Source organism: Stylophora pistillata, chromosome 6 (assembly GCF_964205215.1).
Source record: "Stylophora pistillata chromosome 6, jaStyPist1.2, whole genome shotgun sequence".
Classification (NCBI taxonomy): domain Eukaryota; kingdom Metazoa; phylum Cnidaria; class Anthozoa; order Scleractinia; family Pocilloporidae; genus Stylophora; species Stylophora pistillata.
Window position 1 is genome coordinate 23,054,822 of NC_142524.1, and position 16,391 is coordinate 23,071,212.

General features: G+C 38.5%; 1 protein-coding gene across 3 annotated transcripts; it reads left to right on the forward strand.

The window, feature by feature from the left end:
• The first annotated feature begins 1,286 nt into the window (after window positions 1–1,286).
• Window positions 1,287–16,271, forward strand: LOC111342726 (uncharacterized). Of its 3 annotated transcripts, none has more exons than XM_088725326.1 (6): window positions 1,287–1,410; window positions 2,728–2,984; window positions 13,078–13,192; window positions 13,604–13,631; window positions 14,476–14,605; window positions 15,274–16,271. In XM_088725326.1, the coding sequence occupies exons 1-6, from the start codon at window positions 1,332–1,334 to the stop codon at window positions 15,784–15,786; spliced, it is 1,122 nt and encodes a 373-aa protein (XP_088581452.1). In that variant the 5' UTR covers window positions 1,287–1,331; the 3' UTR covers window positions 15,787–16,271. The 3 variants fall into 3 exon arrangements, with proteins under 3 accessions (XP_088581452.1, XP_088581451.1, XP_022805575.2); XM_088725325.1 differs by lacking the exons at window positions 13,078–13,192; window positions 13,604–13,631; window positions 14,476–14,605; window positions 15,274–16,271 and adding exons at window positions 5,613–5,727; window positions 5,991–6,027; window positions 6,191–6,317; window positions 7,949–8,725; XM_022949840.2 differs by lacking the exons at window positions 1,287–1,410; window positions 2,728–2,984 and adding exons at window positions 11,033–11,182; window positions 12,495–12,751.
• Window positions 16,272–16,391: the final 120 nt, after the last annotated feature.

Below are 16,391 nucleotides of genomic sequence, written 5' to 3' on the forward strand. Positions count from 1 at the left end.
ATGTTATTCTGCTCCATTAAAGATAAGTTTGATCTATCGACTGGAATACAGTTATTTATGAGGCGAAATAACACAACCCTGGGGTTTTGAAAAGGCATTTGCTCTGGCACAAAATTCCATTCTCAAATGGAATTTCATTCCAAAGCTATTCCAAGAGTTACCAATGTACAGAATGGTTTATATTGTGCAAGAGGGGTGCGGGGAATTCCCTTTATTTCGTACTGCTATTCCATAGCTCACATTTTTTTAAATATCTTCAGGTTCTATCGACCAATATCTATTCTTGCACGCCAGATGGTTTCATGGTAGAGCCAATTTATGCTGTGAACGCCTGGGTGCCGTCGTTTACATGCCTCGAGCTCCCGAATGTTTACAAAAGCTTCCAATTTGAAACTGGGGCAGAACTTATGGCAATAAATAACAGGGCACTACTGCTTTTCGGACCAAACCGTTAAACTCACAAACGAAGACTTCAGGAGCACGCGTTTTCAAACACTAATTCTGAATCATTTTTGTCGTTCCACTATCATTTCCATTATCCACGATTTTTATATCAATTAATTTTTTTCTTCTTTTTTGTCAAGTGAGCTGGTGTCTAGGCAGTGACAGGGCACGCTATCTTCTATCAAGCTTGTCAATACTCCTTTGGGGGCTAATTAACAATCCCACAGTTGTATTGTAGACACTAGGACCCTGTCGGTTGAGCGACATTTAGATAATGAGTATTTTGATAAAAATCCACTCTATTTCTGTGAGTTCAGAAAATTTTTCACAACACGGCTTTCACAACACGGCTTTCACAACATGGCTTTCACAACACGGCTTTCACAACACGGCTTTCACAAAACAACTTTCACAACACGGCTTTCACAACATGGTCAACCGTAACAACTTAGGGCCGCATGTTTTTGCAACTAATTGCAAATCATCTCATTGATTTTCCAAACCTCAAACATGAGTTTTCTTTATAAACCGTTCACATATATTGTTCTGTCTCTCATTCTCCTAAGGTCTTTGGTACCTGGCAGTCTAGTTATAATAAGTCTTACACCCGTGAGTCTTTATTGTAGACACTTGGACCCTGTCGGTTGAGCGACATCTACACAAGGAATATTTTGATGAAAATACACATTATTTCTGTGTGTTCGGAAAATTTTTCACAAATTTTTGCATATTTTGTTTTGTCTCTCATTCTTCTAAGCAGGTGTTTGGTACCTGGCAGTCTAGTTATAATAAGTCTTACCCTGGTGTGCCTTTATGAAACTGTTTCATCAGGGTTATTTCAATTCGCAAAGGGATCTGAAAAGGGAGTTTTCAAAAAATCTCCGAGAATGAAATTGTGTTCTCTACTCCTGCCGTGCACTTTCTTTGAAGCTGTTCTCTTTTGGAGACCGACTTTTACGCTTCAAGGTAAGAAAAAAGCATAACTGCACTGCATTCGCTCTTATATTTTTAAGCTTTTTCTTATTGTCTGGTTTTTCTATTTTGTTTTTTCTCGCTATTCACGAGGTTCATCACATAACGCATCTTAGGCTATCGGCGTTTAAGTCTCCATAGCTTTGATTAGGCTGAATCTATTAGAACAGCAAAATTAATCAATTCATAGAAAATTTGTTTAAAAGACTTTCTTTCATCGGTCAAGATACGCTTCCGATCTGACGGAAATGTGTTTACAACCAAGTTATTTTGGTCTTTGTTGAGTACGAATGGTAATTTCGGCTAATTAGAATATCTGTTTGTATTTACACACAAGCGGCCGAGTGAGTTTTTCCTTGTTTCTTTAATTATATCTTGTGGATTATGCCGGCAGATACCTGGTTGCATATCCGTTTTAGAATTCATTAAACGAATTAATTAGAATAGCATTCATACATCAGCTTTCTACTTGAAGTATTCATCGAAGTTGAAAGGATGGTTTACATTTTTACAAATGTTTTTTTTTCCTCTGGCAACTGCACAGAGCGAAAATGTAAAGCCAAGAGATCTGGAAGCTTTTGCTATTCCGAGTGTCTGCTCTCCTGAACCTCAGTAAAATTTCGTTTTACTATTAACAATTAAAGATAAAAAAAGGATGGTCAAATTAAGACACAATACGCAACAGGCCTCCTCCCGGGTGCTTACACCTGTTTTCGTTACCGTCAGACAGTGCCATAAACGATTATCTCCTTTAGTTATGTTTCGCAATCGTTTTCTTCAGATGCAAGAAAAGATCATTTCTTTATTTACTTTCCTCGCTGGGGTTATTAAAGGCGGGTTTCTATCAAGATTGCAAAGATTTTTTAACCTGACTCGTTGGAGAATTTCGACTGTTCCAGCTCCTGTGACACTCACAAATGCACTCAGGACCTATCACATAACCGACTTCGATACGTACCGAATTTCGCCGGTACGATGCTTTCTTCTTTTTTAGCCTGAGAAAAAAAATCAACACTTTTTCACTTATAAAATTTTATTTTGCGTCCTCGGTGGACGTCAAACCTTTGCTAAGTATCAGTTTTTGGCCGGATGATAAGTAGTAATAAACAACAAACGAGTGCCTTTAGATAGATCCCGCTTCGTGCCCTCTCCCACCCTGCCCTGTTCTCTCGGGCTACCGTCCCCCCCCCCGTCCCCCTCCACAATAGTATCAATTTTAGAACTGGCGACGAGAATCACGTAAAAACAAATAAAACCGCGGATGTTTAGCCTGGCGGAAGGTAAAGGACACTTCCTCCTTTAATTCCTCAGATCAATGCCGAAGACTAAAGTTTGCCTCGCCACTTCATAACAAAGCCCTCGTTGGTCATGTGATTGAGAACCTGACTTTAACATTGGGAATGCGTAAATCTTGTAGAGGGCGATGCACTCTGGACGACAACTGTGTCTCGTACAACATAGGTCCTCCGATAAAAGACCACGTTATTTGTCAACTGAGTGATTCTAATCACGTCCAGCATCCTGAAGATCTTGTAACTCGGGAAGGTTTCACGTATCAGAGCAGTAAGGTGAGATACCTCAATCCAGTTTTTTAGCTCTTGGCACTGCACTACCACTTAAAGAACGAATCGCATAGATCATTTTACTATGATTTTCAACAGCTCGTGTGCGCCCTAAAAATAGTCTTAAAACTGGGAACTTTGATCTTATACTTTTTTGTTGTTTACTTGTTTTCTTTCTGTATTTGCTTCTATTCTTGTATGGCTGGCCTTTTTTCCCCTACCATTAGAACGACTCCTTTTAAATATCAGGCGGAGGTGGCATTTAAGAATATCTCCGTTCTTTCCGGAATTTTAACAATATGTTAGTTACACTTCTGTGCTTTCTCAACAGAACGTATGCTCAAGTAACTCATGTCTTTACAATAAGACCTGCTTAAACGGACATATATTATTCTTACCTCGTGCTAAGCTGTAAATTAGTTGCACAAGCATAAAACAGATTGTTTTTTTTTTGTATCTATTTCAAAGTAAAAATTAGCGATAAAAAAGCACGACGTTTCGACCTCTCCGAGGTCATTTTCACATGAGTAAAAGTTTCTAAGCTTGCATAAAAATGTAAAAAAAGCTGAAATGCGTACAAATGTGGCGAACGCTAAAATGTGATAAAATGGGTAAGAAAGTGTTGAAAATATTTATGAAGTCAATATAATGGAATGGTAACAAGAAAAACTACTCTAAACAAATAATTTGGTGCGAATTGAATCGTACTGTCTGTTTAAGGTTCTTTGATAACAAAATTTTCGAAAAAGAAGACAGGCAAATTTGTTCTGACACTTTCTTCTCATTTTAAAACTTTGTGCCATGTCGTCTGGTTCCATATCGTGCTGCTCTCTGAGGTAGTTTTCGATTGCAAATCCTTTCTGTTCCTCAATTCGTTGGTGAAGGTGTCGGTAGGTGTAGCTGAGATAGCTTGCATCACACACGCCACACTGCAATGAATACACCACGCATTGTTGACTCACAAGAGCGGCTTGTCTCCCTTGACCTTAATTTCATCCTTTATCTTCTACTTGTGTAAACAAGGAAACTGTTTGCATTGATCTTCCGACTGAGTTCAGCAAGCTGTCTACGTGCTACGTTCACAGACTTCTGATCTTTGAAGGGCAACATGATTCTGATTGGGGTTTCTCTTTCATCGGACACTTGGGTACGTGAATCTTCTGACACTTTCGATTCAACGATATGGCGGATGGTAAACAGTGCAAGATCGTCTGGATAGCGCAGTCGGGAGAAAATCTCTTTGCAGCGTTCACATTCCCCGTGGAAAAACTTCCACGTAAAAGAGAATTGAAAGGCAAGGTTTGTCATGGTGTTTAGCATTGATCGTTTGCATCTGGCGTCAACGTGGTTGTGGTAGTGTTGGTTTTCAGTAAACCATGGTGTCTAGGCGGGAATCATTCCTGATGCCCAATACCCAGAAGGGGAAGCCTGCCATTTTCTTCGAGCTCCGTTTCTCCTTTGTAAAATCGATAGAGGGATAACTCTTGTTTAATGTCATCAGGAATTCTGAGGCTGCTTCCGGATTTGGCGTTGCACTAAGCGTATCATCTTGTTTAGAGTAGTTCTTGTTATTACTATTCCATTGTTTTTACTTCAGAAACATTTTTAGCACTTTCTTCCATATTTTATCATATTTTAGCGTTCGCCACACTTTTACTCGACTTTTTCTACATTTTTATACTGATTTACAAAACTTTTACTCGCTTAAAAATGACCTCGAAGAGGTCGAAACGTCGTGCCTTTTTAACACTAATTTTTATCCCGAAATCGATCTCTAAGGAATTAATTATCAAGATTTTTCGTATCTTACTCGCTTTACTCTACTTATTGTCGTTCCCAAAAATCAGCAAATATTTCATGCGCGAGCCCGCATGAAATATTGCAAATGAATGTGCATCTGTCGATTACGAATTGACTAGCGGTTTCGGTACGAACTTAGTCAATCTGGTATGAAGCAGCTGAATTTGGGTACGAGATGACTGAGTACCAAACCAACGTGATTACGAAACGACTGGATGCCCAGTTAGGACTCTTCTTGTCACGCAGGAGTGTCGAAGCATGATCAAAGATAAGTTAAAAAAAAAATCAAATAAATTGTTATGATTTTAAAACAGCGATTTCGATTCAGTTTTTTCCTTTCAAATATACTGATTGAAAAATTTGTGGGTGGCACATGTATCTTCAACAAAGGGTCGGTGCGAGATAAGAAAAACCGCAATTAGAAATAATGTCAAACATTATGGTGATACTCAAGCAAGCAGAAGCTTGGGTAAAGGGGAGGGAGGGGGGGAGAGGCAGAGATCAAGTCAAAATATAATGACTGTAAAACTATGTAACCTTGATAAGTTTCTCCTCAAGTAATGGTCTTAAAATTTAATATTGGCCTTCCATTCATCTAAGACCTGATATGCCAGTCCGTCTGTTCAAAAATGTGTTCGAGATAAAAAAAAAAGACTGAGATGCAGCTGAAACTGTCGTTTTTTGATGAAATCAATGCGTGCTTCATGTCCATTACAAGATCTAGTGTACTCCAGAACAAAAACTCGGCTTTTTATATGCTTTTGTAGCTTTAACAAATCCATATTTGACTATGAATATCTTATGATAAAACTGTTTTGCTACTATCTTCGACAGACACCTTGCTCTTCCTCTCCATGCCAAAACGGAGGAACATGCTCAGCAAATTACGAAGAGAACACCTTTAATTGCCTCTGCGTAGAAGGCTTCATCGGAGTATATTGTGAAAAAGGTAGAAATTTTTCTAATTTTGAGTTTTGGGGTGCATTTGATGCATGGTCGCCACAAGTGAGATGCATTTTAGATAGATCGCTATTAACGTAAGTTATAATAAATAAGAATAATGTTATGAGAAAATTATATTTTTTTTAGCTTTCAAGAACCTACTAAATTACATATTTGAATTCAAAATGGAAAATAAAAGGTAAAAAAAAGGAGGAATAAAAGTATTAAAACACGATCAGGCTCTACATTCCATTTTTTTCTTCTTTCTAGATGCTGTTTCTTGTAAAGAATTGTATGAAGCTCACAAGTAAGTTAAAAGGAAAGTTCAAAACAAATCTGGAACTTTCCGAATAATAACATTTGTATGTCTTCAGAATTGTTAAATGCTCCGTAATTGAGTATACTAATAGTATCTTCATACGTTGTAGCGCGTAGTATTGAAATATATGAGTATGTGCCCTCTTCAACAGGTTAAATGGCAGTCTGGTGGTTACTCTTCGCTTTAACACAGAACCCGTTTCCATTTTATGTCAAATGGGAGACTTTGGGTGCGGAGCAGGGCCGTGGACGCCGATCATGAAGACTAATGGCAACCAGGTTAGACCTGAAGTGTTAGCTCAACATGCCGCCATCTAACGAACTTTTCAAGCACATATTGAGTGTGAATTTGTTTGCCTGCCGCTTATAATTACCACAAGCCGCCTGTAAAGGGGTTCTAATTTCCGTGCATCAGGGCAATAACTTCAAGAAGTAAAGCTCGCAAACGTTAATTAACGCAAGGCAAACTAGAAAATTTAAGTGGTCGACAACTGACTGTGAAAATACAAACAAAACAACAACAACAAAACTTTATTCATTAATTCACAAATTATATTTTCATGTTAGCTTCTACCCGCAAATAGAAGATCATAATCGAGGGGCAGGGGAAGAGACACACAAGTTTATAAAGAGGAAAAGACGAAAAATATTTTACAACGTACTGTTAATGTTTCTGCTATAAATATCAAAATAGCTTGTAACAGTTATGTTACTTTAATTAATTCCGTTTTGGATATTTGGGACAGAGTAGGTGTGTTGGTAAACGCCCTTTTGAGTATTGGAAAAAATACAGCCTCATCTTTAACAAAATGATTAAACTTTCGATTCTGCTCTCCGATGCTTTACTGCTGAGCCACAGAGACTCTATGGTGAGGATGGCCTATTACAAGCATCTTAATTGGCCTTACTCACCACAGAGTCTATGTGGCTTAGCGGTAGAACTCAGCGGTCGAGCATCAGGGCACGGAATCCGAAGGTTTGAGGCTCGATTCCTCACGAGGACTCAGAATTTTTCCTTTGTCCCACGCTCGTGACTAGAGGAAAAACATCTATTTATATTTCTTTACCGAGCTCAAAACTTACCATATTTCTTACTCTTTAATAATAATAATAATAATAATAATAATAATAATAATAATAATAGTAATAATAATAATAATTTAATATTTATATTGCGCAAGTTAACATGTGGATATGATCAAATGCGCATCACGACGCTTTTCGGGGGGACTTTTGCCGGACTGCATCAGCAGTTTACAAATAATCGAAGGAAACTTATTTGAAGATGCCCCCTCCCCCCAAATTCCCAGTAAACAGGCCAGAAGTAATCTCGTGAGTGGGTTCTTTAACGTCCCCTTGCTAACCAAATTAACTAATTAGAAGATGCAGGAGACGGGACCTACGGTTTATTCGTCCTTATCCGAGAAGACTAGAATGTCTATCCATTTCTTGATATTATAGAAAGGTAGCGCATTCTCCTCAGTTATTTTAAGACCTGGAGTGTTGGTCCGGCCGGGGTTCGAACCATCGACCTCGACCTCCTGCACATCAGTCCGGCGCTCTAACCAATTGAGCTAACCGGGAGGCGTTTAATGAAACTTTCGTTTGTTAAAAAAATTTCTGTGAAAAATGTGCCTACAATTCAGTCCATTTTGGGGCATTTGAAACACAGTGCTATGAATGTAATTAGATCATCAAAATGAAATGAAGCTTGCAGACATTATTTCAATTGTAATCATCAAGATCTCCAAAATGGTTTAGTAAGTCTAAAATTTTGCGTGAGTTGAGTTGTATCACTGGGTGAAAAAACTGGAAGACGTTGAACTGTTGCGATCGCATCAAACCTCGAGGTTTGAGAGTTGTCAATAAGGTTAACAGGAGCAAAGTCATACTTTTCAATTACTTTTCAGAATACCTTCCATTTTGACTCCATTTACTGGACTGATTTAAACAGTTACAACCTTCCAGGAGGCCTGACAGGCTTTGATGACAGTGAGACCAAATTACCAACCTATTGGAGTACACCCTTCTCCAAGATCTGTTTGGGTATGAAGGTTGACCAACAGCTCAGATTTATAGTAATCAACCACCCAGCTACCTCTTTGTACTCACTGATCGCTGATGGGCAATACCGTGCCACTTCACGGGGTCGAGACGCATGGAAGACCCTCCTTGGGTCACAGGGCTCATTGCAGCTAAACTGTAATAAGGAAGGTTTCAATTCTGCTTGCACTAATTCTGATAAGGCTAAGACGAGAATTGGAATCGTTTCTAACGAGGGATCGGATGGCTGTGTCAGTTGTGATTCAAGAATAGGGTATGGTGGAGCGAATGGGGCTGATAACTCAAACACGTGTGGAAACGTAGCTAACTGGCACCCAGATAATGGTGACAAAAACATTAAAGCCATGGGATATATTCTCGCTCAGTGATAAAAAAACGCAGCAATAGTTGAATGTAGATGAAGGCAAACTCGACCGAAAATGACCCATTTTAACGGACGCTCAGTCGTAGGCATGTGCCAAACGCTCCTATCTTCTAATATAAAAGTATAATGAGTAAGGGCAAGGACCTTTGAAGGGTGTCATTCTTTTCAAACTTTGTATTTCTTAATTATTATATACGTGCTGAGATTTACTCGGTGCAAACTCACTGAATAAAATCGTCTCTCTTTAATGAGAAGCAAACCCACTGGTCATATGATCTTTTCCACTATTGAAAAATATCGTACAACACTTTTTTACAAGTGAGAAAAATCGTATCGGCTTTTCCCGCCTTTCGTGGCGGCCATGCGAAGTCACTGAGAGTGAATGTTTGCAACGTTTCCTGCTTGTCCAGAATCATGGTTTCAAGGTTTGCAGATATTAATTCAGTGGGACAGTGCAATTTATCGAGGAACAAGAAACGAAAATACAAGAAAGAAAACTCAACACAATATTCTTCGATCTCAGTTCATTCAGTTAGTTCGGCCGTAGATTATCAACTTGGCAATTCATGAAAGTCAATTCAACATCTCTATTACCAGCTTTAATTAATAAATTACCGACCTTGGCCACTCCAGAAACTGAAATAAAATCCACAAAGAGCCAGGTACAAAAGACTAAAAGTACTCGACTCCGATTCAGAATAGAAAACGCTTTGTTAGTTTGCAAGCTTATGTGAGCTAATGAATAAAGGCTGATAGTTTCTAAAGAAACTGTTTGGGGCTGTGTCGGTGGGGGTAACGAAATAATTTGAATATATTAACAAAGTTGAAATGGTAAATTGGCCACCGTTACGATTAGTACTGAAGTATTAACGGTGGCCAATTTACCATTTCAACTTTGTTGATATATTCAAATTATTATGTGAGCTAATGTTTTCCAAAACCTTAAATTGTCAAACGTTAGCCCAAATTTCTTTTTGAATGGGCCTTGTAGTCTTGTTTCTTGAATTAAATTATTTTAAAAGTACAGTCCTTTCGCCTTTTTAAGCATATTCGAATGCAGTTTTCTAGCCATCTCGACGGCATTGATTGGGTTTAAATAAAAGTCATATCCAGTTCGCAACTTCTTTGTTTTTTGTGGTCAGTTGACTGTAATTTAAAGTTACAAACATTTGTAATACCTCAGTACTAATATAAGAAACAAATTACTTCATGGTTCACTTGTACGACTTTTATACACTTGTTTTGAAGTATCATAAACTCACTCGCTCGAAGACTCGCTCGTTCGTTTGCGATTTTTTACAACTCGTGCAAATCCTTCGCGCTCTCAACCATGAAGTAATCTATATTTATGTTATTCTGCTCCATTAAAGATAAGTTTGATCTATCGACTGGAATACAGTTATTTATGAGGCGAAATAACACAACCCTGGGGTTTTGAAAAGGCATTTGCCCTGGCACAAAATTCCATTTTCAAATGAAATTTCATTCCAAAGCTATTCCAAGAGTTACCAATGTACAGAATGGTTTATATTGTGCAAGAGGGGTGCGGGGAATTCCCTTTTTTTCGTACTGCTATTCCATAGCTCACATTTTTTTTTAATATCTTCAGGTTCTATCGACCAATATCTATTCTTGCACGCCAGATGGTCTCATGGTAGAGCCAATTTATGCAGTGAACGCCTGGGTGCCGTCGTTTACATGCCTCGAGCTCCCGAATGTTTACAAAAGCTTCCAATTTGAAACTGGGGCAGAACTTAGGGTAATAAATAACAGAGCACTACTGCTTTTCGCACCAAACCGTTAAACTCACAAACGAAGACTTCAGGAGCACGCGTTTTCAAACACTAATTCTGAATCATTTTTGTCGTTCCACTATCATTTCCATTATCCACGATTTTTGTATCAATTAAATTTTTTCTTCTTTTTTTGTCAAGTGAGCTGGTGTCTAGGCAGTGACAGGGCACGCCATCTTCTATCAAGCTTGTCAATACTCCCTTGGGGGCTAATTAACAATCCCACAGTTGTATTGTAGACACTTGGACCCTGTCGGTTGAGCGAAATCTACATAATGAGTATTTTGATAAAAATCCACTCTATTTCTGTGAGTTCAGAAAATTTTTCACAACACGGCTTTCACAAAACAACTTTCACAACACGGCTTTCACAACACGGCTTTCACAACATGGTCAACCGTAACAACTTAGGGCCGCATGTTTTTGCAACTAATTGCAAATCATCTCATTGATTTTCCAAACCTCAAACATGAGTTTTCTTTATAAACCGTTCACATATTTTGTTCTGTCTCTCATTCTCCTAAGGTCTTTGGTACCTGGCAGTCTAGTTATAATAAGTCTTACACCCGTGAGTCTTTATTGTAGACACTTGGACCCTGTCGGTTGAGCGACATCTACACAAGGAACATTTTGATGAAAATACACATTATTTCTGTGTGTTCGGAAAATTTTTCACAAATTTTTGCATATTTTGTTTTGTCTCTCATTCTTCTAAGCAGGTGTTTGGTACCTGGCAGTCTAGTTATAATAAGTCTTACCCTGGTGTGCCTTTATGAAACTGTTTCATCAGGGTTATTTCAATTCGCAAAGGGATCTGAAAAGGGAGTTTTCAAAAACTCCGAGAATGAAATTGTGTTCTCTACTCCTGCCGTGCACTTTCTTTGAAGCTGTTCTCTTTTGGAGACCGACTTTTACGCTTCAAGGTAAGAAAAAAGCATAACTGCACTGCATTCGCTCTTATATTTTTAAGCTTTTTCTTATTGTCTGGTTTTTCCATTTTGTTTTTTCTCGCTATTCACGAGGTTCATCACATAACGCATCTTAGGCTATCGGCGTTTAAGTCTCCATAGCTTTGATTAGGCTGAATCTATTAGAACAGCAAAATTAATCAATTCATAGAAAATTTGTTTAAAAGACTTTCTTTCATCGGTCAAGATACGCTTCCGATCTGACGGAAATGTGTTTACAACCAAGTTATTTTGGTCTTTGTTGAGTACGAATGGTAATTTCGGCTAATTAGAATATCTGTTTGTATTTACACACAAGCGGCCGAGTGAGTTTTTCCTTGTTTCTTTAATTATATCTTGTGGATTATGCCGGCAGATACCTGGTTGCATATCCGTTTTAGAATTTATTAAACGAATTAATTAGAATAGCATTCATACATCAGCTTTCTACTTGAAGTATTCATCGAAGTTGAAAGGATGGTTTACATTTTTACAAATCTTTTTTTTCCTCTGGCAACTGCACAGAGCGAAAATGTAAAGCCAAGAGATCTGGAAGCTTTTGCTATTCCGAGTGTCTGCTCTCCTGAAACTCAGTAAAATTTCGTTTTACTATTAACAATTAAAGATAAAAAAGGAAGGTCAAATTAAGACACAATAGGCAACAGGCCTCCTCCCGGGTGCTTACACCTGTTTTCGTTATCGTCAGACAGTGCCACTAACGATTATCTCCTTTAGTTATGTTTCGCAATCGTTTTCTTCAGATGCAAGAATAGATCATTTCTTTATTTACTTTCCTCGCTGGGGTTATTCAAGGCGGATTTCTATCAAGATTGCAAAGATTTTTTAACCTGACTCGTTGGAGAGTTTCGACTGTTCCAGCTCCTGTGACACTCACAAATGCACTCAGGACCTATCACATAACCGACTTCGATACGTACCGAATTTCGCCGGTACGATGCTTTCCTCTTTTTTAGCCTGAAAAAAAAAATCAACACTTTTTCACTTATAAATTTTATTTTGCGTCCTCGGTGGACGTCAAACCTTTGCTAAGTATCAGTTTTTGGCCGGATGATAAGTAGTAATAAACAACAAACGAGTGCATTTAGATAGATCCCGCTTCGTGCCCTCTCCCACCCTGCCCTGTTCTCTCGGGCTACCGTCCCCCCCCCCCGTCCCCCTCCACAATAGTATCAATTTTAGAACTGGCGAGAATCACGTAAAAACAAATAAAACCGCGGATGTTTAGCCTGGCGGAAGGTAAAGGACACTTCCTCCTTTAATTCCTCAGATCAATGCCGAAGACTAAAGTTTGCCTCGCCACTTCATAACAAAGCCCTCGTTGGTCATGTGATTGAGAACCTGACTTTAACATTGGGAATTCGTAAATCTTGTCGAGGGCGATGCACTCTGGACGACAACTGTGTCTCGTACAACATAGGTCCTCCGATAAAAGACCACGTTATTTGTCAACTGAGTGATTCTAATCACGTCCAGCATCCTGAAGATCTTGTAACTCGGGAAGGTTTCACATATCAGAGCAGTAAGGTGAGATACCTCAATCCGGTTTTTTTAGCTGTTGGCACTGCACTACCACTTAAAGAACGAATCGCATAGATCATTTTATTATGATTTTCAACAGCTCGTGTGCGCCCTAAAAATAGTCTTAAAACTGGGAACTTTGATCTTATACTTTTTTGTTGTTTACTTGTTTTCTTTCTGTATTTGCTTCTATTCTTGTATGGCTGGCCTTTTTTCCCCTACCATTAGAACGACTCCTTTTAAATATCAGGCGGAGGTGGCATTTAAGAATATCTCCGTTCTTTCCGGAATTTTAACAATATGTTAGTTACACTTCTGTGCTTTCTCAACAGAACGTATGCTCAAGTAACTCATGTCTTTACAATAAGACCTGCTTAAACGGATATACGGAAAAGGGAGACCTCTGTCTGTGCAAATTTGGTTATACCGGGAAGAAGTGTAAAATAGGTAAATAAACTGGTAAATATGAATGCTAAATTACTCACTTTAAGGGTGGGCAAGATGAAGGAAATTTTAATACTCCGAAAGCATTATAAAGTTACCATTTACCTATGCTTTTATATATCTCAACGAAGACATCGGTGGTAGCTTACATCCCAAACGACAATTAGGGTGGTTTTCAGTTTCGTATAATAATTAAATGGGTCTTTTAGTTATCTAAAATCGTTCATATAAGCATCATTTTTTAATAGATATTCTTCACAGCAATCCATTCAGAAATAGCTTTCTGAGCCAGATGGCAAAATGCAGATGAGATTCTTATTTGCTTGAACAAGTTTTAAAAAGTGTTCAATTGTTATTAGGGTCGTCGGTGACCAGAAAGATTCTAATTTGTGTATGTCGTTCTCTTTTCCACAGGGACTAGCTGCAGTGATCTGCTTGACTCGTAAGTCGTACTCATCTGGGGAACTGATTTAGATTAACAGATAAATCAGGCTAAGAGATTTAACTTTTACAGGACATTTCCCAAAGCTAATCGCTGATATCGAGTTATATCAATTACCGATTAAAGTGTCTAGCTATTCTCTCGAGAATACATTTTTTTAATAACTCGCACATTTCTCGAATATAGACAAACGATTATACGCCCCGATGATACATGTCTTGACCCTAGATTTCCTGCAAAGTGAACTCAAAAATAAGCTAAATTAATTTCAAGAGACCATTCTTGAAATGCGAATTGCACTTATTCCAGTCTCTAAAACCCATCTCCATTGTCTACATTCTGAAGGTTACACAGCCGAATGTAAGACATATCATATCGAGAGGACTTTTGGAATGGTGCAAACCAAATTGATGTTACGTCGTAGACGAATTATTGATGTATCCAATTATACACAATTGGAGCAGTGGGGGGGGGGGGGGGGGGGGAGGGGGGTCCTCCTTAAATGGCAACCAGGGAATAACCTCAACCAAATCCATCAGTGAAGAACGAAAGTATACTTGGCCTCTCTAATGAATTATCCTACTGGGTACGAGGAACGATTTGTATAGCATCTAGAAGACAAACACTATCCTTCATTGTTTCGAAATACTGTGGTAAAGATACAACCTGCAAATATAGTCGCATCTGAAATTCCCGTCAATGCCCAAATTGAGACTTAATCATCTTAGCTAATCCTGGTGTGAACTACTTTAGTCGCTTTTTGAACAAAGAAGTTTCTCTTTGCAAGGTTCCCCAACTTGATCTTACTTACCTAAATACCTAATTTTCTGCTCTTGTTGTTCAGGTCCGAAGGTAACCGAGCCTATTCCTTGAAAGTGGGATCAGCGTCACTTCCAGTGTACTGTCACATGACCAGTCTTGGAGCATGCGGGGGTGGGGGATGGACGCTGGTTATGAAAATAGATGGCACTAAGGTAATGTAAAACTCAGTGTCCAAACGCTGATGACTTGTTACCTCTTTAACTGGGTTTATAAATAGATTTTTTCTCAAAATGGCATGCATCTAAGTTTCATGGAATCATCAAGTCGAAGGGAAGTTACATGTAAGATGGAATCTGTTTAAAGTGTGCTATTGGCATTCCAGATAGCTTGACTTAGGAGTTTCAAACCAAGAAATAAAAATCATGACGCATAAACTGCTGAAGTTATATTTTGTGCGAATTTTATGAGTAAAGAAACTCAGGTCGGTTTTAAGTCCAAGGGGTTTTGTTGAAACATAAGTCATATAAGGTTTCCTGCCTGAATCTTTTATTTATGGAAGTTTAAAACTCGTCTATATTGGTGACCCATGACTTTGTGATCATGACTTGCAACGATAAGAGAAGTAAACGCTTCCATTTTACTGTACAAAGGCTCAAGAGTAAGAAGTCCTGCCAAATTCCTCCATACGACAATTGTGAAATTCATATATGATTATCTTGCCTTGTTTTCCTACAAATCGAAAACTGGGGTCAAACCACTTAAAATATCACGGGATATCAAAAATGTCAAACTCAAAGAGGAGATACGTGACTGTCATTAATTCTAATCAAATTTGGAATATGTTTTTCGTATGGTTAAAATGACGTGGTTATTATTCCAGAGAACCTTCCATTATGATTCCAAGTATTGGAGCGACAAAAATTATTTCAACTTACCAGGAGGCAAGAGTGGGTTTGACTCGCAAGAGACCAAGTTACCGACTTATTGGAGTACACCTTTCTCTAAGCTTTGTCTCGCCATGAAAGTTAATGAACAGCTCAACTTCACTGCCATTCATATAAAGGCTGACTCTTTATATTCACTAATTGCTGATGGAAACTACCGCGCCACCTCACTAGGTCGTGACACCTGGAAGACGCTGATTGGCCCGCAAGCTTCCTTGCAGTTCTGCTGTGACATAGAAGGCTTCAATTCTGACGGTAATGGTGCAAAAACAAGAATCGGTATCGTTTGTAATGAGTGTTGTAATGGCTGTGGCAAATATAATTCAAGAATTGGATTTGGTGGAGCGCGTGCAACTTATGACTCCAACACGTGTGGAAACTCAGCTCATTGGTATCCCGATAACGGTAACAAAAATATCAAAGCGATGGGATACATTTTCGCCCAATGATTAAAAAAATAATAATAAATATTTCAACATTGATGAAGACAAACTCGCCTGAAAAATGAACCATTGTCAATGGACACCGAGTAGTAAACATGTACTAGACGTTCCTTTTCTATTTCTTTCTGACTGGACAAGGCACCAAGCAGAAAAATCATTCTGTGCTTTTAGTCTCAGAGTATCTTGCTATCCTAAAGCTCTATAAAATTTGATAAGGGTCAATAGGGATATCTAAAAGGTTAATCCTCTTTCAACGTCTGTATTATTGTCTATTTCATGAAAATCAGAATTATGTGATCCATTGGCTGGATAATCAATATCATCGTTTGTGTGAAACGGCACTATTTTTCAGTCTGAAAATAAAGTACATAGCAACGACAAATTTTGGGCTCTGAGTCACAAATTTAAATTGGTAGTATCCGCGACTTTGAGAAAAGCGGAGGAAAGGAAGATGTCACACCTTTTTCGTAAATTACAATAAAGCTTAATAAAGAGAGCTTAGTCTGATGGTTTTGAGTACTTTAGAACTGAATCACCCATCAAAGAATGACGATTTATTAACCAAACGCTACTTTAACCCCCTCCCTCCCCACCCCCATGATAGGGAGCTT

Excerpts from the sequence above, each read along its gene's own strand:
- LOC111342726 (XM_088725325.1), top strand. The coding sequence starts at position 1,332 with ATGAAATTGTGTTCTCTACTCCTGCCGTGCACTTTCTTTGAAGCTGTT. Across the intron at positions 2,985-5,612 it reads TCACGTATCAGAGCAGTAAG|ACACCTTGCTCTTCCTCTCC; the intron begins GTGAGATACCTC and ends TATCTTCGACAG. Across the intron at positions 6,318-7,948 it reads TGAAGACTAATGGCAACCAG|AATACCTTCCATTTTGACTC; the intron begins GTTAGACCTGAA and ends ATTACTTTTCAG.